Source organism: Leucopleurus acutus (assembly GCF_964270905.1).
Source record: "Leucopleurus acutus genome assembly, chromosome: 5".
NCBI lineage: Eukaryota > Metazoa > Chordata > Mammalia > Artiodactyla > Delphinidae > Leucopleurus > Leucopleurus acutus.
In genome coordinates, this window is record NC_139147.1 from 48,351,917 (window position 1) to 48,372,952 (window position 21,036).

Genomic DNA, 21,036 nt, shown 5'->3' on the forward strand with positions numbered 1-21,036 from the left:
AACCCGTGTCCCCTGCACTGGCAGGTGGATTCTTAACCACTGCGCCACCAGCGAAGTCCGAGGCAAAATCTTTTACGAAGTTCTTCATTGAAAATTTCAAAATGTATGTTTATTTAATGTTGCATCTTGTCTCGTGTCACTTGAGCCTCTGATCTGGCTTCCAAATGATGCTTTACTCTCTCATTTCTCACTTCTTGCCCCAGGCAGCTCCTGTTTCTGCTTTGACCTGAGGAATCATCACTACCCCATCTCTCAATTTTCCCAGCTGTAGCTAGGAACAGGTTTTAACATTAAACAAGACTTCACTAATTGCTTGAGGATGAAGCATGAGGCAATTACAACAAAGAACCTTAAGCTGCTCTCAGAGTCCACAAGCCCTACTCCCTCTGGAAGACCACCCTGTGGGTGCCTTTCTTGCCAGCTTCCAGCTGGCCCTAGTGTAGCAGGGATCAGTTTATTTCTCCTCAATGGCAAGCCCCTTTCCTGGGAGCCTAGAGAGATGAAGTGTTTTCCCCTCATTCCAGGCTAAGGTTCATCCCCTTATCCCCTGCCCCAGGTTCTGACCTCTCTTTAGGGAGATTGATAGTAGTATTATTCACTTCTTTTAGGAATATTTTACCTCTGTCTATATTTGTGTGGTTTAATCCAATCTCAAACCATCTCAAAGACATCAGAATACTATTATTGGACAGCAGTTCATTTCCCCAAATCTGGATTAGTCCGTTCTAAAAAGCAAAGAAAAACCGTCTTTGGAGAAAATCTGGAACTTTTTTTTTCATTCTTTCTACAGTCTTCAGTTCCCCAAGCTCTGCAAGCAATTGCTCAAAAAATAATTTCAGAGGCAAAAGCATTCTAAACGCATATATTTCACTCTCAAACAGAATTTTTCAGAGACTTTTAACTGCAGAAAGGTCATACTCTTTACAGTACTGAAAGAATATAACTTCTCATCCCGAATTCACTTTACCTATCTGGTGAACAACTGGGGAACAAGTAAGTTCAAATTGCTTTTTGCCTAGTCTCCGTCTTAGATGGCAAAGTTCCTTGCAACTTTTAAAACAGCCCTGCCTCCATGCCCAGATTTTATCACCTATTCCCACCTTCCCCCCAAATTTTAGGCTTCAGTCTAAAGCCAGCGCACTTCTTACATAAACAGGCATATTCAAAACAAATGCTTTAGATAAGAGAGAAGGGAACAGTATTTAGGGTACGCTCAAATATCTTATTTCCAAAAAGGCTTCTGGAATCCTTAATCAGCCTTAATTTCCCAGCCTTTATCTTTTACACAGTCATAAGTTTGTCCCGTCTCGTAAACGCTATTCGGAACTCCTTGCTCACAAACTGATTCATTTCCATTCCCAGCACAGTTCTTGGCAAAGCGTAGGCGCCCAATAATGAATGAATGAGTTTGTGGAAGGAAGGCGGGAAAAGGATTAGTTTTCTGGAGATATGACTAGGAGAACTACAATGGCCACAAAACAAGAAGCAGCCAAACTTGGACTAACGCCCACTTTAAACCTGCTCTCAGAGTCTAAAACAGCAAATTACGCCCCGCCCACAGGCGAGAGACAGGAAATACTAGCGTTCCGGAAAACCGGAAGTGCCTTGTCACGCCTCGCGCATGCGTGCATCAATCCAGCTCGCATTTCCTACCCTCAGTCTTCCAGTGAGAAAGCACAGATTCAGGCTCCTGCAGGCTGCGGCGTTGTCAGTCCCCCTCCCCTCGGCGCTGCGCATGCCTGCTGGGTTGATTTGCTCGTTGTAAGGCGGAGCGAAAGGACAGATTTTCTTCTTGTTCCCGCCCCTTTTCTTTCCCCACCTGCCACGTACTGGGCCCGAGCTCTCGCTGGGCTTGGTGGGTCCGTGCGATTGGCCGGGGCCCGCGCGAGCCTGCCAGCGAGGTGCAGCGGCCCCGGAGGGCAACCGAGTGGGCCGTGACAGCAGCCTTCCCCCAACGCCCCAGAGCCCGGCGGTGGCGGCCTCTCACCGGTCGGATCAGCAGAGACCCGCGGAGGGGCGGCAGCGGGAGCCTCGGGAAACCGGTATGGCCGCTGGAGACAGGGGCGCGGCTGATCTCTCGGGCAAGGCGGGCCGGGAGACGTGGAAAACGCTGGGAGGGCCTCGTTCGAACCGGCGGGCGCGGGACGGGTGGGGTCGGAGGGGTCGTGGGGAGGGCTGGATGTCGGGAGGACTGAGGCCGGGCTGGGCCTCGCGTGGGGGAGGGGAGGCCATGTCCGGGGAGGGGAGGGGAGGGGGGCCCCGCTGGCCACAGTGGCAGCGAAGCGAGCCCTCTGAGGGGCTCTAAGGGGTGTTTGGGTCAGCAAGGGCACTTGCGCGGATTCCGCCTGACTTCTAGGGGTTGCACTGCCCGAGGGAGAGGAGAGGGACTTTGGGAGGCTTGGGGTGGTCCAGTGCCTAACCCTCAGAGGGGCTTGGAAGGGTGAGAAGGGTGGAGAATGGCGCCTATGGGAATAAGTTAATTGGGGTCACTTAGGAGAAACCTTGTTCCTTGGCTATGTCAGTCCTTAATCAAGCGCCGTCTGGAGGTCCAACCCAGTTTGATAGTGGTGATGACAACTAACTTTTAAGAGTTTACTTTTCTAGGCACTGTGCTAAGTATTTTAGATGCATGGTCTCATTTAATCATCACAAGGATTCTTCCAAATTTAGATATTCCCATTTTGAATGTGATGAAAGTGAGGCTTGGCGAAGTATTTGCCTAAGGTCACACAGCTAGTAGGGGATATCTTTACCATCTTGCTACACTGCCTCTGGTCAGGCAGGATTTGAGGCTCCTTGCATTCTTTAGACTACTCAAGGGTTTGGTTTTGCTTAGGATTTCTTAAAGGAAATTGCTACCCTCTGGAGGTACCTAAGCAGGCCCCTCTGAATTTGAGCAGGGCCCTAACTACAGGGCTCGTGGAACTGGAGGTTTGGTCACTGAACCTACATCCTGGTTTAAGAGGCAGGCTTTTTATGTGCTTCCTTGGGCCTGTCACTTTATTCTCCAGTTCTGAGAACAGTGTTCTTGTTGGAAGATTTCATAAGTTAGTGGCTGTGTCATTTCTGGACTTCAGAGGGAGTGGGGCAAGGACAAGAAGGAAGAAGGAGAAATGGGGAGAAGAAAAAGCTGTAAGGATTTCACCAGCAGCCCTAGGAACTAGTAGTTCACAGCAGTCTCTACCTTGTGATTGAAGTTAGAGAAAAAGAGGACCTGGATTCTACAGTTACGTAAACAAATGTGGGGGTGGGATTTTCCCTTCCAGGGTACTCTTATTTTTGTGATAACTTGTGTGCATGCCTTATGGAGATGACTGCACAAACTGGGGACAACCTTAGGAAAGAAGGCCTGGTTCCTGGCTACAGGTAGGTTACAGTCCTGGTTACAGTCCAGTGCAACCAGTAAGTGAATTTGCAGGCAAACGTGGCAGATGCAAAGTAAAAGAGACTCATAGTTTCAGATCCATTGTAACTGAGCAACAATTCCTTCAGGATCAAAAGGATTATATCAATTATATTTAATGTTGGAAATTTCTCTTGATTAGGAATATGTCTGTTGAAGGGAGTCACTTCTAGCTACGTAAAGAAGGTACAGTGTGAAGGTTTGACTTAGTAACTGATCTGATCGTACAGCTTTCTTCTCTCAGTCCCTCTTTCAGAACTTTATTATTTGTCATACATCTTTTGTTTAGGGAACGAAAACAAGTTTTTAAATATTATATGTCAGACACTATTTTAGATGCTGCTGAGAATAGGTAGAACCATCCTGCTGAAGCTAAGCCCTGGTCCTTAACTACATTATTGATGGTTTACACATCCTGTAGGTAAGAGAAGGTTACATAGATTGATTTGCTGAAGTTCTTTATTATTCTCAGGCTGCAAGACAAACAAGGTGGAATCTTTACCATCTTGTTGAAGTAATGATACTTCAGAGCTTGGCATATAGTAGGTATTTAAGTATTTCCCAAATGAAGAGGGCTGGTTGGCTAACAGGTGAAGGGGTTTTATGGAGGTTTCAATTAATCAGAGTCTTCATGAGAAGTCTTTTGTCAGAATTGGCAGATAAAAAGCTAACTGTATTCTTATTTTATGTCAGGACAAGCATAGCATCCAGATCGTAGAACACAGTCCACTCTGTTCTGAACTGACCTTAGAGTGTTAGATTCAATATTTTTTGCCCCATTTTAAGATGGGGCATTAAAGATTCACTCATAAAATTAATTTGTTCAGAGGATGTCAAGGGGGTCTAGAGACATTCATTTAAGGAGTAGTTAATTGGAAGGACATGGGGCATTTATATGAAGAATATTAGGGCATTTATTTGTACTATTCATGAAATGAATTAGGATTCATGAAAACTTTCTTAAGTATTTGAAGCATTGATGTGTTGGGGGCCAGGTGGAGTGCTTTCACACACACACACAAAGGAGTAAATGTAGAGAATTATGAGCACTAAATATGATGTTAATGAAATAACACATTTAAGAAGAGAAAACAGAAAGCTGCTAGTAGAAAAGCATGGTGTTGAAACCAGAATGTGTCCAGTAGGAGATTATAAGGTACTTTAAATAGTCTGAGAGATCATTTGCTTGGGGCAGGAGGAGGAAGGAGTTGATGCTAGGGAAATGCTCCGTGGTTACAGATAATGTGTTCAAGGACATCTTGGTCTTGGAAAGAAGAGATAGGCCTTGAGAAGAAGAGATATTAATACATTAATTAAGCATAAGTGTATTTTCTGTTGTTATACGGTAATGGTATAAATTACTAGAGACCTCAGACATTATTTTGAATTTAGGATTACAGAGTCATTACAGGAGAAGTGCACTGAATAACCTGAAATAAGATTAAAATACAACCCAAGAAGGGAAAATTCAATAGCAAGTTAGTTCTCTGACACTGTCTTATTCTTCAAGTGTGCTGTCTAATCACACACACTCAGGTTTGGGGAAGGGGTGTGTTATGGAAAATGTAGAAACAATAGTGGACAGTCTTGTTAGAAAGCTCAGGAGGGTATCACTGATTTGTTCTTTGTCCTCAAGTTTCCAAAATAGAAAAATTGGAGAAAATACTCGTGAGGTCTTTCTTATTTTAGTGAGAAAAATTTGAGACTATTTTAGTGTTCACACATGCTCTTCTCTTCAGGGCTAGCAGTTAGTATATACAGGCTAATAGAGTTTGGAAGCCAGTATTTATTTTCCCCTTCATTTAACAGCTATTGAATGATTAACCGTGTGCTAGGCACTGTTCTAGGCTCCGGAAATACAGTGAACAAAACCATTTATTTCCCTACTTTCTAGTGGAAAAGACAGTAAAAAATGAATACATTTTTAATATTTGGTAGTGATAAGTGCTTTGCAGAAAAATGAAGCAGGATAAGAAAGTGACTGTGAAACCATTTTAAGTTAGATGGCCAGGGAAAACCTCTGAGAAATTAACATTTGATCAGGGATCTGAATCATGTGAGGTGTGTGAAAAGGGCTCAAGATAAAGGAAACAGCAAGTGCCAAGTCTTGAGAAGGAGAATGTGAAGTGTGAGTGTAGCAGGGTAGCCAGAGAGAGAGGTGGGAAATGAGGTTAAACGCTTGGCCAGGGACCAGAGGTCAGGTCATGACCTTGTAGTTCTGGCTTTTACCAAGAGTGAGATGGGAATCTATTGGAAGATTTTGAAGTAGTGATACTAGATTTTATTTACCTACAGGATATTTAACTATATTTAACTATCAGGATAACTCTGATGTGTTGAGAATAGATTAAAAGCAGACAAAGGTAAAGGGCAGGCAGACCAGTTAGGAGTCTTTTGCAATAATCCAGGCAATAGATGATGGTGGCTTGGATTAAGTTGATAGAGGTGAAGGTACTAAAGTGACTGCATTCTAGAGATATTTTAAAGGTCGTGGCAGCTAGATTTGTTGGCAATTTGGTGTATGTAAGGTGTGAGGAAAAGAGAGAAACCAAGATTTTTTTTTTATCTTGAACAACTTAGAAGGAGAATTGTTATTAACTGAGATGGAGAAGACTACAGGAGAAGCAGATTTTGAGGGGAAGATGAGGACTTTGTTCTAGACATGTTAAGTAAGAAATCTAAATCAGATAAGCAGTTAAATATATGGGTAAAATAATAATAGATATGAAATAATAAAACTTATTTTCTTAGGCTCATAATAAAGCCACCTCCAGACCATTTTTTTTTCTTTTTTTTCTTTTTTTTGTGATGTGCGGGCCTCTCACTGTTGTAGCCTCTCCCGTTGCGGAGCACAGGCTCCATACGCGTAGGCTCAGTGGCCATGGCTCAAGGGCCCAGCCGCTCCGCGGCATGTGGGATCCTCCCGGACCGGGGCACGAACCCGCGTCCCTGCATCGGCAGGCGGACTCTCAACCACTGCACCACCAGGGAAGCCCCAGACCATTTTTTTAAAATAAATTTATTTATTTTAGGCTGCATTGGGTCTTTGCTGCACGCGGGCTTCTCATTGCAGTGGCTTCTCGTTGCAGAGCACGGGCTCTGGGCACGCGGGCTCAGTAGTTGTGGCGCGCTGGCTCTAGAGCGCAGGCTCAGTAGTTGTGGTGCATGGGCTTAATTGCTCCACGGCATGTGGGATCTTCCCAGGACCAGGGCTTGTACCCGTGTCCCCTGCATTAGCAGGTGGATTCTTAACCACTGTGCCGACAGGGAAGTCCCTCCAGACCATTTTAACATGAATATGGTAACGCTGGAACAGTGGATCTCCTTTGAAGGCCAGAATTTCTTAGATTCTAATCGTAGCTTTGCTTTTCAACTTTTAAAATATGTTTTATAGCTGTTTAATCATCAAAACCATTTTGTCAGTCTTTCTCTAGAGTTGTATATATAGAACATCCTGGAGTCCACCATGAATGGGCAGTTGGATCTGAGTGGGAAGCTAATTATCAAAGCTCAACTTGGAGAGGATATTCGACGAATTCCCATTCATAATGAAGATATTACTTATGATGAATTAGTGCTAATGATGCAGAGAGTCTTCAGAGGAAAACTTCTGAGTAATGATGAAGTTACAATAAAATATAAAGATGAAGGTAAGAGTGTTTCTCAAGTTAGTTTTTAAAAGTCTAAATATCATATGTGTTCTTTTGCCCATTTTTCATTGAAATCAGAATAAAAATTGTTTCCTTCCATGGTAATTGAGTACCACTTGCTTTTATTTAATGGAATGTTCATGTAGTTATAATTCTTTTGTAAGTTAAAAATAGCTAAGTGATTTATTATTAGAAGGGGGTTTTAAGTGATAGGACACTTTCACACATTTTTACAAGCCATTTTTTTTCTCTTACGCCTGTGCAAATTCTGGCTTCCATTTTGCTTTAAAACCAAACTTTTATTTGTGTTTCCCAAAGTGAAAGGGATGTTAGTAGGTATTGAATGAGAAAGGATTTCATGGTCAACTAAGTCTGGGAAAGCTGGTTTAAAACAAGACAAATGTATTTATTGCAGGAATTTTCAAAACATGTAATATACTGATGTACGATGTCAGTTTATGCAGTGTTCTCAGGCTCATTGGACCACAGAACTTTTTATGGAGGTGGGTTTTATATGACAAATGTTTCATCAAACACATAGTAGAATTATAGTAGTAGACTGTCTTTATTTCTTTCTCTTTAAACCTGTCTTCTTTGTTAACATCTCTACTGATAATTGTGCTTTAGGTGGTTACCAGTATCTTTCTTATCGCTGAATTTATTTCCAGTCTATTTCACCTTGATCTCAATACTTGGCACTGCTATCCACACCATCCTTTTTTAAATACTCTTACCCCTTAATATCTCTGACACTGTGTTGTCTCAGTTTTCTTCTTATCACTAATAGCTTCTTCTCTGTTTCTGTGTGTTGGCTTGAAGTAATGCCAGCTGTTACAGCGGAAATCTTAAAATCTCAATGGTTTAACACTCAAGAAATCATTCAGGGACCCAGGTTGACAGGGACCCAGCTCTGATATATTCAACACATGGCTAACAAGCTCACCTTGAGCACTGACATCCAGCAAGCAGCTGCATGAAGACAGAGTGTAGAGAATCACATGGGAGACTGTACTCTCTAGGCCTAGTTTCTGCTCACATCACATTGGTCACATGACTGTGTTGATGTCAGTAGGTTGGGAAATGTCCCTGGTTGGACAGGCACTTCCCAACAACTTACACTGAGGAAAGGGAGTATAAATCATTGATGATCAGCTAAGCTGATTATTTCACTACAGGTGTCATTCTCCTTTCTTTTTTTGCAATGTGTCATCTAATGGTACCCAGAACTAATTTTTGAGGGTCACCCATGTTAAGGAACAAAAAAGGAGAGCAGTTTTCTTCCTGTTCTCTTCCCTAGTAGTCTCATCTACTTACAATACATTGACTTTCAACTTACAATACATTGACTTTCAACTGTTTGACTTCCAAATGTGTGCCTAAATTTGATCAGTTTGTCCTTTTTTTTTTTTTGACTGTACAACTCGTCTTTAATGGTTTTACCTCAGATGATTTGCTCTTACCTCAAACTTGGCATATCTTAAACTGAGTTTACTGTTTTACTGGCTCTCTCTTATTTTTGTTTAGGGAAGGGTCAGCATACTTTTTCTTTAAAGGATCAGATAATAAATATTTTAGCATTGTGGGTCACATAAGGCCTCTGTCTCATCTTCTTTTTTCTAGAACCTCTAAAAATATAAAAACCATTCTTAGTTTGAGGTCCTGTAAGCAAGGATTTGTCCATTGGTTGCAGTTTGTAACCCCCTAGCTTTGGGTATCCTCATTGTTGAAACTTCCACATCTAGGTATCACATTGAATTTGTTTTTCATCGTGTTTTTTTTTTTTTTTTTTTTTGCGGTACGCGGGCCTCTCACTGTTGTGGCCTCTCCCGTTGCGGAGCACAGGCTCCGGATGCGCAGGCTCAGCGGCCATGGCTCACGGGCCTAGCCGCTCCGCAGCATGTGGGATCTTCCTGGACCGGGGCACAAACCCGTGTCCCCTGCATTGGCAGGCGGACTCTCAACCACTGCACCACCAGGGAAGCCCCATCGTGTTTTTGAGTGCTTTGAATTGTACAGATTTGTGTTCCATAGACTCTTGGGCATGAGGATAGAGGACTGACTTAGGTAAAGAGTTCCTGCCGTCAGAGATATTGTTTCTGTTGTAGAAATCAGAAAAGAAAAAGGCAGTTATAGAAAGTTTCCTTCTTTTACATATATACTTTATTTTCTTAAAAATATGTTTATGAGTAGAATCCCTGAAGTTGAGCATTAGATGTTTTTGTTGTAAAATATGGATGTGGCTGTAAAGAGCAAAAAACAATGATAAAATCCTCAGTTATGGCTTTTATTGCCATCTTTGTCCAAAATAAGTCTGCCTAATCAGTGTTAAAATTGGTGTAGCAGAGCATCGCTGGAGCAGCCTCTCAGCCTCCCCAGGCACCCTCCTTCCCCACAGCTGTGTCGAAGATACCTTGCAGAGGCCCCTGATCAGTTCCTTGCTGTGGCTGCTTTTCTGTTCTTTCTCTAGCAATTTTTTTCCTAGCCCTTTGAAAGCTTTTGAACAGGCAGTTGATATGCTAATTATAGTATTCTTTATCCTTGGGATCTAGGGTATTTCAGAATCTTGTGTATATGAATATTTTTCCTGTGGAGAATTGATAGTTTCCATCTCAGCATCGAGATGGTCAGGGACCTGAAAGACTCCACTGTCTATCCATTTATTAGGACAATTCTGCAAAAAGATTTTTTTTTTACAACCTTTTTAGTTACTATTGTATGTGGCTTCCCCTCCATTTGTGTCAGTGGAGTTTTACTGTACTTAGAATTAAAATTTGAACCTTGAGAATCATTATTTAATTTCTTTCTTTTTAAATAAACTTATTTATTTATGGCTGTGTAGGGTCTTTGTCGCTGTGTGTGGGCTTTCTCTAGTTGGGGCGAGCATGGGCTACTCTTCCTTGCTGTGTGCAGGCTTCTCATTGTGGTGGCTTCTCTCGTTGTGGAGCACAGGCTCTAGGTGCATGGGCTTCAGTAGTTGTGGCACGTGGTCTCAGTAGATGTGGCGTGCAGGCTCAGTAGTTGTGGCGCACAGGTTTAGTTGCTCCGCAGCATGTGGGATATTCCCGGACCAGGGTTCAAACCCATGTCCCCTGCATTGGCAGGCGGATTCTTAACCACTGCACCACCATGTAAGTCCTTATTACTTTAATTTCTGATAAATACATTTAAATTTTTTAGAATGGAAAAGATTTCAGTCTAAACTGTAATCTCCTGGTGACTAGTAAAAGATTACTTAATGTATTAATCTTAGCTATGTGTTTGTTGGCTCTTCTTCTGAGGATATGATAAATATCTTGCCATAAAAGTAATAAGTGAAATTGATTTAGTATCATTTGAACAAATACATCTTTCCTAGATCCTTTATATTTAAGGTTTTTATGGGAGATGCTAATTATGCTCTGTGATCTACATTTTGCATTTAATTGAACATATATCCTAGTTTACTACTAATTCAAATCTGAAACTTTTTTTTGTTTGTTTCAGATGGAGATCTTATAACAATTTTTGATAGTTCTGACCTTTCCTTTGCAATTCAGTGTAGTAGGATACTGAAACTGACGTTATTTGGTAAGTGGTAAACTTTCTAATAAATATACTATTCATTGTATTTTTATGAAAAACTGTTTAGCTTTTTTCGTTTTAAAGACTCAGAACTAAGTGGTAACTTTTCAGCTATATCAGAATTTTTAAATTATTAAGGCTTAACTATATTCTTTTTCTTTGAAGATTAGTAGAAAGTAGACATATTTTAAATAACTCATCTGCTCGGTTACCCTAAATAATAATATGTGCCACTTGTATAAGTGTTTCCAGGACTGAAAATAATTGCAGTGTTAAAACTACCTTTATTAAGTTTAGTTCTCTAAGAATATATAATTATCTTTTCTAATGTAGTATGTTTTTATTTATTCTCAGGGTTTAACATATAGGCCTGATACTTTTTAGAAATTATTTTTCAAGGAGTACTTAAAGATTAGAGATAGTACTGATAAAAAACAAATATAAGACTAATTTTAATCTATTAGATTCTGTTTTCTTATAGATCATGACAGATTTGCAAGGCAGAATGCTTAAGGGACAAGATAGAAGTGATTGCAGAGTTAAAGTGGTAGTATGATTATGTGAAAAATAAAATGTGGACTTTTTTTCTGGATGTTTTGGTTAGCATTTTAAAAAAATTTTGTGGCTCAAGTGGGGCAAAGGAAGTACCTTTTTAAAACTCAGGCAAACTGGGTGTTTGTCAGAGGAAACAAATTGTAATAAGCTTACCGGAAAAAAAAAATTATGTGGCACTGACCATTACAGTTCCATGAAATATGATCATGGCCAATTGATTTAATCTGTATTGATTTCCTCTCCATCTAGGAAGGGTGAACATGAATCATTTTAAAATGCTAACAAAAACTGTTAAAAATTTTTTTAAATAAAAGGTATCTTTTTACAATATTGAATCTAAAATACTTAACCACTATTGGCCATCTATCAAGCAGATTAGGTAAACTGAATCTTCATCCCAGAAACACTGAGGATGTGCTAAATAAACTATTTCAAATATATTTTTTGAATTACACACCTGAGCTTGCTCAAGAACTTGAGGAAAATGTCAGGGACCAAAATATAGTTGGAGTTAAAAACCAGCACCTGAAGTACCAAAAGCTGAGACTTGGGATGCTTTTGGTGGTGATGGTGAAGGTTTTAGTGTGCATAATCTAAGGATTTGTCATTTGGTATCTACGTGGTATAGGCCTTGGGTCCTAGACCCTCAGTGGCTATACTCTCAAAAAGAATATTGTAGAAGAAAAATATCTCTTAGTTGGTAGAGTCAAGGAGTTGACAGGGGAAATTCTCATATACCCTGGGATGCCAGGGGTTTGCAAAGGCTCCCTTGAGGATTCATAACCAGTGGTCCTTTGGGAACTCCCAAGCCCAGATACTACCACAAAAAATTGCAAGAAACAAAGGCAGAAATCTCTCTGGAGGGTGTATGTTCTCAGTTCAAATCACATAGGCTTCTCACAGATAAAATCCTGTTGATGAACTTAGAGGTCAAAAGTGTAAGACACATGAAACATCCATGTAAGCAAGAAACAATGGATACAACTAATAGTAGGATTAGATTTCCAAGAACTTCAGTTAGTAGAAGTGGTAATAAAATATATATTAAAAGTTATTGGACATAAAAGAAGAAATAAGAATATAAGAACTAGGCACTATGAAAAAAGGAACCGATTAAAAACTTAAGGTAGATAAATAACAAGGAACTACAGTATAGCACAGGGGACTGTATTACAAGATTCAACCATCTTGTAATAACCTATAATGGAAAAGAATCTGGAAAATATATATATATATATTATATATATATATATATATATATATATATATAACTGAATCACTGTGCTGTACACCTGTACACCTGAAACTAGCACAACATTGTAAATCAGCTATACATCAATACCCCCCCATAAAAAAGAACTTAAGGTAACTTGTGGAAATGAAAAATATTAGTCAATTAAAATTGAAATTAAATACTAAGTGGTGAGTTAGAACAGCAGATTAGTCACAGCCAAAGAGGGAATTAGTAAAGTGGAAGGTGGTCTAAAGAAATGACAGAATAGAGCACAAAAACACAGAGATGGAGAATAATGAGAGGGAATTTGAGAAAGTCCAGCTTATTTCCATTAAGACTTTAAAGAAGGAGAGAATAGGGGAGTGGAAATATATGAGGAAGTAATGACTAAAGAATTTTTCAGAATTATATAAAAGATATAAACGCTCAGTTTCAGGAGGCACAGTGAGTCCTGAGCAGGGTAAGTAAAAATAAATCTCCATTGGATGTATTGTCATGAAGCTGGAGAATATATAAGACAAAGAGATAATCTTAAAAGTAGCCTGAGTGAATCAGCCTGTAGACTGATCACCTACAAAGCAATTAGACTGTTAGACTTCTTCACAGTAACAATAACAGAAATTGGAAGACAGTAGAATAACATCTTCCACTGTTCAGAAAAAGATGGGTAGAAAAGTAGCATTCTGTAGTCTGCTAAACTTAAGGAATAAGGGGAAATAACATTTTCAAACAAAGACTGAGAATTTAACAAGCGTCAAGGACACTTGTAAAAGAATTTTTAAAAATGGTTTGTCAGCAAAAAGGAAATTGAGTCCGAAGAATGGTAAAAGATGCAAGAAATTGTGAGCAAATAAACTGGTTAATGTATGAATTTAAATGACCATTGATTATTAAATAATAGTTTTAGGAATATAGAAACAAGATGGAACAAAAATACTGAGCAATAATTATATGTAAGACAGGAGAGGATGATAGGAATTAAAATACTTTAAAGACTTGGATTCTTTGGGAGGAGGATAGTAATTAACTTAGGTTTTTTAAATTGAAGTATGCTTTTCTAAAATGTAAGAGGGATTATTGAAAGACTAGAAATAGCCAGTAGAGGGAAAAGAAGGAAACAAAGGGTACTTACTTGGTTAACTAGATGGTGAGGAAGGAGGAAAAGAAGCAGAGAAAGCTTGAAAAATAGAAAGTAGCACAAAATACTAACCACAGTACACATAAACAGACTAAACATACAAGTTAAAAGACAGACACTTTTATTGGTTAAACAATTTTGTTACATGCTGATTATAAGAGACATACCAAAAGATTATTATGCAGAGTTGGAAAGTAAGGGCTAGAAAAGTTTGTATACTAGACAAACTCAAGGCTAGTTTGTAGTATAACAGAGTAGACTCTTAAGTGAAAACTTTATTAGTAATAGTCACTTCATAATGATAAAAAATAATTCTCTGGGAAGATATAATAATTCTGAACACTTACACATCATAGCCTTAGATTTTTCCTCAAGGAAAAATTGACAGAAGAAGGAAAAATTCATAAGAGAGCTTTCAATACGCTTCTCTCTGAAACTGATAGGTTAAGCAGCCTCAAAATTTAAACAGAACAAATACAGGCTTGATCTTATACATCTAGCAATCAGGGCAGGATTCAGTTTTTCTTTAGTGCATATGGATATTTATAAAAGCTGACCATGTACTAGGTTTTCTAATGAGTCTCAATAAATATCAGGGAAGGAATATCCTAGAGATCATATTCTCTGGTCTCATTAGGAACTATTTGACAAAAAAGAACCCAAACTCCCATACTTTTGAAGATAAAAATATGCTTTTAAGTAACATATCAAAGAAGAAATCATAATACGAATTAGAAATAATTAGTGATAACTTTTTTTTTTTTTTTTTTTTTTTTTTTTGCGGTCCGCGGGCCTCTCACTGCTGTGGCCTCTCCCGTTGCGGAGCACAGGCTTCGGACGCACAGGCTCAGCGGCCATGGCTCACGGGCCCAGCCGCTCCGCGGCATGCGGGATCTTCCCGGACCAGGGCATGGACCCGTGTCCCCTGCATCGGCAGGTGGACTCTCAACCACTGCACCACCAGGGAAGCCCAGTGATGACTTTTATATGACATAGTTTTTAGAGCATGCTAAAGCTAAAAAGAAAAAGGACAAAATAAGTCCAGGTAACTTGGAAGAAAATAATAAAGAGCAGAAATGAACTAGAAGTTGGGGAATTGATAGGATCATCAATTTTGAAAATATACAACTAGCAAACCTCTATTGAGATTACTTAAGAAAAAAGAAGGCACAAGTAAGCGGTTTTAGGAATGAAACGGGGCTTAATTTCAAATACATTGCAATGAGGGAGAATGAACACCATGGAGAACAATAGGGTGTCAGTAAAAACGTGTTAGAAAGGAATTTTCATAGGGCTTGGGCTTGTGTTAGATGATTTTGGATAAGGTTCAAGGAATGGGGCTTTGGTGGGAGTAGTGAATTGAGGCTAAAGCTGTGATTGATAAAACTGCGACAGTCACACATAATTAGCCAGGGATGTTTGGTCATTTTTGTGGTTTGGTCAACATTCTTGTTTTTGTCTAGTTCTCACATGATATGGACTGGTTTTCTTTTTTGTCTTGAGCTATCTCAGTCCCACAGTGATCTTTTCTGATTGTTCATGTTCTTTGTTTTTTAAATTTTGAAAATTTTATTGAGATGTATTTGATGTACTGTTAGTGTTTTCTGAAATTGTTTATGTTCAACAAGGGAACACCACAACCTACCTGTCAGTGCCATGCCAGCTTCTAGCAACACTCAAGCCTGTCCTACAGTACTGGGTCAGTTCTTAGCTGTCAGGAGCTGCTTTTCTTCTTTTCAGCTATTAGAGAAAAACAGTAATACCCAGTAAAAGCCAGCCATTGATACAGGTAGATTATATTGAACTTCCTCATAACTGTATAGGGAGTATGTAAAATACTGGTGGATTGTCTTTTAAAAGCTTATATTGGTGGTTTGATGTTTGAAACATATTTTACAAAGAATCTCACTGAACCTTTATTTTCAAATAGATTTCCTTTTCTAATTTGGTGCCTTAGGAATCTATATATGTGTATACTGACAATGCATAAAAAACATTTGAGTTTAGTTTAATTTTTCAACTCCTATCTTGAGGTTTGCATTCAGAGCCTTGTGAATTAATAAATTAAAAATTTTAAAATTAACAATCTCAGTGGTGATGGTCTTTGTTGCTGGATGAAGGATTATTTTTTAGTCAGCTGAAAGTCATTTGCACAAAATGGGTAATTAAATGAGGTAATATTGCCTTTGTTTAAAAAAACAATCATTATTGAATAATCTGACTTTATGTGGCTAATGTGCTGCTTTGGAAGTAACTACTTTGAAGGACAGTGGTGATGTGAATTTATGAATTCCGCATTTTTTTTTAATAGGTTACTTTTTAGGTCAGTTATTTTAGGTAGCTAATTTTTCTTGTTTTTAGGTCAGAAGTAGGCAAGAATGATAAAAAACCTGCAGTCATATTGTACCTTTAATAAGGTGTTTATTGAATATTTTAAGGCTATAAAAGAATTGTGTGAAATAAAATGAGCTTTTGAAGGTACATAATTTCTATTAAAATATATTAAAGCTTTCTGTATTTTTAATTTATTTCACTGTAGTTGAATTCTTTTAATTAACTTATTTTGTTTTGTTTTACCATTATGGGTTGTAAGCCATAGATGTGGCATCAGCAAAGACTAACGAATATTTATTTTTTCCAAAAATTAGTAAGTAGCAATGAAGAATCCTTTCCTTAAAAAGTTATTTGAATGATGTCAATAGCTATCTTGTTTGATTTTGTTTAACTTTTTCAAGAAGTTATTTTGATTTTTCCTTATTGCATATTATTCTACTGATATCCTTATTGAAGAATATTTCCTAATTTTAAGAAAATTAATGCTTTTATTCCAGTTAATGGCCAGCCAAGACCCCTTGAATCAAGTCAGGTGAAATATCTTCGTCGAGAACTGATAGAACTTCGAAATAAAGTGAATCGCTTATTGGATAGCTTGGAACCACCTGGAGAACCGGGACCATCCACCAACATTCCTGAAAATGGTAGACCATGAAGTCATTTTATTCTGATTTATCCTTTTTATATCTTTTTGAAGATTTTTTTTTCTAACTCTCTCTCAGCAGTAGTAGGATGGCACCTCCATTGTTACCCTTTCTTATTCCTGCATCTGTGCTAATATTCATATCTGTGTTCCCAAACCTGGCCGTTCTTTAAGATTACTGGGAGATTTTATTATACCAATTCCTGGATCTCATCCCAGACCTCTTGGAGGGCAGGGCCTGGGGATCCCATTGTTAAAGTGCCCTCTGGGTGATTGTTTTACAGCTAGTCTTAGACTCCTGGGTTTATGACATAGGTTGGTTTTCAAACCCCTTTGGCTCTTGAACCCTTTTCAATATAATAGTTAACTAATGAGCCTTAGTAATGGAAATCATTTCATGAATTTTATGTGATATATGAAGTATTAATAGTTTCAAGTAAAAAAGTAATCTTAGATTAGTACACTCAAATGGTGTATAGTTTACCTTAAGCACAGTGTTCATAATATGCAAAGAAAAATGTATTTTTTTCCATTTTACAGATGACATGTACTATATATTTTTTTAATTGGAGTATAATTGCTTTACAATGGTGTGTTAGTTTCTGCTTTATAACAAAGTGAATCAGTTATACATATACATATGTTCCCATATCTCCTTCCTCTAGCGTCTCCCTCCGTCCCACCCTCCCTATCCCACCCATCCAGGTGGTCACTAAGCACCGAGCTGATCTCCCTGTGCTATGCAGCTGCTTCCCACTAGCTATCTATTTTACGTTTGGTAGTGTATATAAGTCCATGCCACTCTCTCACTTTGTCACAGCTTATCCTTCCCCCTCCCCATATCCTCAAGTCCATTCTCTAGTAGGTCTGGGTCTTTATTCCCATCTTACCCCTAGGTTCTTCATGACATTTTTTTTTTCTTAGATTCCATATATATGTGTTAGCATACAGTATTTGTCTTTCTCTTTCTGACTTACTTCACTCTGTATGACAGACTCTAGGTCCATCCACCTCACTACAAATAACTCGATTTCGTTTCTTTTCATGGCTGAGTAATATTCCATTGTATATATGTGCCACATCTTCTTTATCCATTCCTCCGATGATGAACACTTAAGTTGTTTCCATCTCCGGGCTATTGTAAATAGAGCTGCAATGAACATTTTGGTATATGACTCTTTTTGAATTATGGTTTTTTCAGGGTATATGCCCAGTAGTGGGATTGCTGGGTCATATGGTAGTTCTATTTGTAGTTTTTTAAGGAACCTTCATACTGTTCTCCATAGTGGCTGTACCAATTCACATTCCCACCAGCAGTGCAAGAGTGTTCCCTTTTCTCCACACCCTCTCCAGCATTTATTGTTTTTAGATTTTTAGATGATGGCCATTCTGACTGGTGTGAGATGATATCTCATTGTAGTTTTGATTTGCATTTCTCTAATGATTAATGATGTTGAGCATTCTTTCATGTGTTTGTTGGCAATCTGTATATCTTCTTTGGAGAAATGTCTATTTAGGTCTTCTGCCCATTTCAGGATTGGGTTGTTTGTTTTTTTGTTATTGAGCTGCATGAACTGCTTGTACATTTTGGAGATTAATTCTTTGTCGGTTGCTTCATTTGCAAATATTGTTGTCTTTTGGTCTTTTGGTTGTCTTTTGGTCTTTTGGTTGTCTTTTGGTCTTGTTTATGGTTTCCTTTGCTGTGCAAAAGCTTTGAAGTTTGATTAGGTCCCGTTTGTTTATTTTTGTTTTTATTTCCATTTCTCTAGGAGGTGGGTCAAAAAGGATCTTGCTGTGATTTATGTCATAGAGTGTTCTGCCTATGTTTTCCTCTAAGAGTTTGATAGTTTCTGTCCTTACATTTAGGTCTTTAATCCATTTTGAGCTTATTTTTGTGTATGGTGTTAGGGAGTGATCTAATCTCATACTTTTACATGTACCTGTCCAGTTTTCCCAGCACCACTTATTGAAGAGGCTGTCCTTTCTCCACTGTACATTCCTGCCTCCTTTATCAAAGATAAGGTGACGATATGTGCGTGGGTTTATCTCTGGGCTTTCTATCCTATTCCATTGATCTAGCTTTCTGTTTTTGTGCCAGTAACATACTGTCTTGATTACTGTAGCTTTGTAGTATAGTCTGAAGTCAGGGAGCCTGATTCCTCCAGCTCCGTTTTTCGTTCTCAAAATTGCTTTGGCTATTCGGGGTCTTTTGTGTTTCCATACAAATTGTGAATATTTTTGTTCTAGTTCTGTGAAAAATGCCAGTGGTAGTTTGACAGGGATTGCATTGAATCTGTAGATTGCTTTGGGTAGTAGACTCATTTTCAGAATGTTGATTCTTCCAATCCAAGAACATGGTATATGTCTCCATCTATTTGTATCATCTTTAATTTCTTTCATCAGTGTCTTATAATTTTCTGCATACAGGTCTTTTTTCTCCTTAAGTAGGTTTATTCCTAGATATTTTATTCTTTTTGTTGCAATGGTAAATGGGAGTGTTTTCTTGATTTCACTTTCAGATTTTTCATCATTAGTGTATAGGAATGCCAGAGTTTTCTGTGCATTAATTTTGTATCCTGCTACTTTACCAAATTCATTGATTAGTTCTCGTAGTTTTCTGGTAGCATCTTTAGGATTCTCTATGTATAGTATCATGTCATCTGCAAACAGTGACAGCTTTACTTCTTCTTTTCCGATTTGGATTCCTTTTATTTCCTTTTCTTCTCTGATTGCTGTGGCTAAAACTTCCAAAACTATGTTGAATAAGAGTGGTGAGAGTGGCAACCTTGTCTTGTTCCTGATCTTAGTGGAAATGCTTTCAGTTTTTCACCATTGAGGACGATGTTGGCTGTGGGTTTGTCATATATGGCCTTTATTATGTTGAGGAAAGTTCCCTCTGTGCCTACTTTCTGCAGGGTTTTTATCAGATGGGTGCTGAATTTTGTCGAAAGCTTTCTCTGCATCTATTGAGATGATCATATGGCGTTTCTCCTTCAATTTGTTAATATGGTGTATCACATTAATTGATTTGCATATATTGAAGAATCCTTGCATTCCTGGAATAAAACCCACTTCATCATGGTGTATGATCCTTTTAATGTGCTATTGGATTCTGTTTGCTAGTATTTTGTTGAGGATTTTTGCATCTGTGTTCATCAGTGATATTGGCCTGTAGTTTTCTTTCTTTGTGACATCCTTGTCGGGTTTTGGTATCAGGGTGATGGTGGCCTCATAGAATGAGTTTGGGAGTGTTCCTCCCTCTGCTATGTTTTGGAAGAGTTTGAGAAGGATAGGTGTTAGCTCTTCTCTAAATGTTTGATAGAATTCGCCTGTGAAGCCATCTGGTCCTGGGCTTTTGTTTGTTGGAAGATTTTTAATCACAGTTTCAATTTCAGTGCTTGTGGTTGGTCTGTTCATATTTTCTATTTCTTCCTCATTGAGTTTTGGCAGGTTGTGCCTTTCTAAGAATTTGTCCATTTCTTCCAGGTTGTCCATTTTATTGGCATAGATTTGCTTGTAGTAATCTCTCATGATCTTTTGTATTTCTGCAGTGTCAGTTTTTACTTCTTCTTTTTCATTTCTAATTCTATTGATTTGCGTGTTCCACCCTTTTTTTCTTGATGAGACTGGCTAATGGTTTATCAATTTTGTTTATCTTCTCAAAGAACCAGCTTTTAGTTTTATTGATCTTTGCTATTGTTTCCTTCATTTCTTTTTCATTTATTTCTGATCTGATCTTTATGATTTCTTTCCTTCTGCTAACTTTGGCGTTTTTTTGTTCTTTCTCTAATTGCTTTAGGTGCAAGGTAGGTTGTTTATTTGAGATGTTTCCTGTTTCTTAAGGTAGGATTGTATTGCTATAAACTTCCCTCTTAGAGCTGCTTTTGCTGCATTCCATAGGTTTTGGGTCATCGTGTCTCCATTGTCATTTGTTTCTAGGTATTTTTTCATTTCCTCTTTGATTTCTTTAGTGATCACTTCGTTATTAAGTAGTGTATTGTTTAGCCTCCATGTGTTTGTAGTTTTTACAGATCTTTTCCTGTAATTGATATCTAGTCTCATAGCGTTGTGGTCGGAAAAGATACTTGATACAATTTTAATTTTCTTAAATTTACCAAGTCTTGATTTGTGACCCAAGATATGATCTGTCCTGGAGAATGTTCCATGATCACTTGAGAAAAATGTGTATTCTGTTGTTTTTGGGTGGAATGTCCTATAAATATCAATTAAGTCCATCTTGTTTAATATGTCATTTAAAGCTTGTGTTTCCTTATGTATTTTCATTTTGGATGATCTGTCCATTGGTCAAAGTGGGGTGTTAAAGTCCCCTACTATGAATGTTTTACTGTCCATTTCCCCTTTTATGGCTATTAGTATTTGCCTTATGTATTGAGGTGCTCCTATGTTGGGTGTATAAATATTTACAATTGTTATATCTTCTTCTTGGATCGATCCCTTGATCATTATGTAGTGTCCTTCTTTGTCTCTTGTAATAGTCTTTATTTTAAAGTCTATTTT

The 21,036-nt window shown here is 38.4% G+C and overlaps 1 protein-coding gene across 4 annotated transcripts in view; it reads left to right on the plus strand.

Moving 5' to 3' along the window:
- Nucleotides 1-1,825: 1,825 nt before the first annotated feature.
- Nucleotides 1,826-21,036, plus strand: part of TFG (trafficking from ER to golgi regulator) — a 43,296-nt gene continuing 24,085 nt past the window's right edge. For 3 of the 4 annotated variants that reach the window (XM_082840437.1, XM_082840439.1, XM_082840440.1), the window contains exons 1-4: nucleotides 1,826-2,042; nucleotides 6,827-7,053; nucleotides 10,537-10,620; nucleotides 16,373-16,519. In XM_082840437.1, coding sequence (XP_082696563.1) covers nucleotides 6,870-7,053; nucleotides 10,537-10,620; nucleotides 16,373-16,519 — 415 coding nt within the window. In that variant the 5' untranslated portion in view covers nucleotides 1,826-2,042; nucleotides 6,827-6,869. Of the gene's footprint in view, nucleotides 2,043-3,317; nucleotides 3,367-6,826; nucleotides 7,054-10,536; nucleotides 10,621-16,372; nucleotides 16,520-21,036 lie in introns of those variants that run through there. The other variant, XM_082840438.1, reaches the window with a different exon arrangement.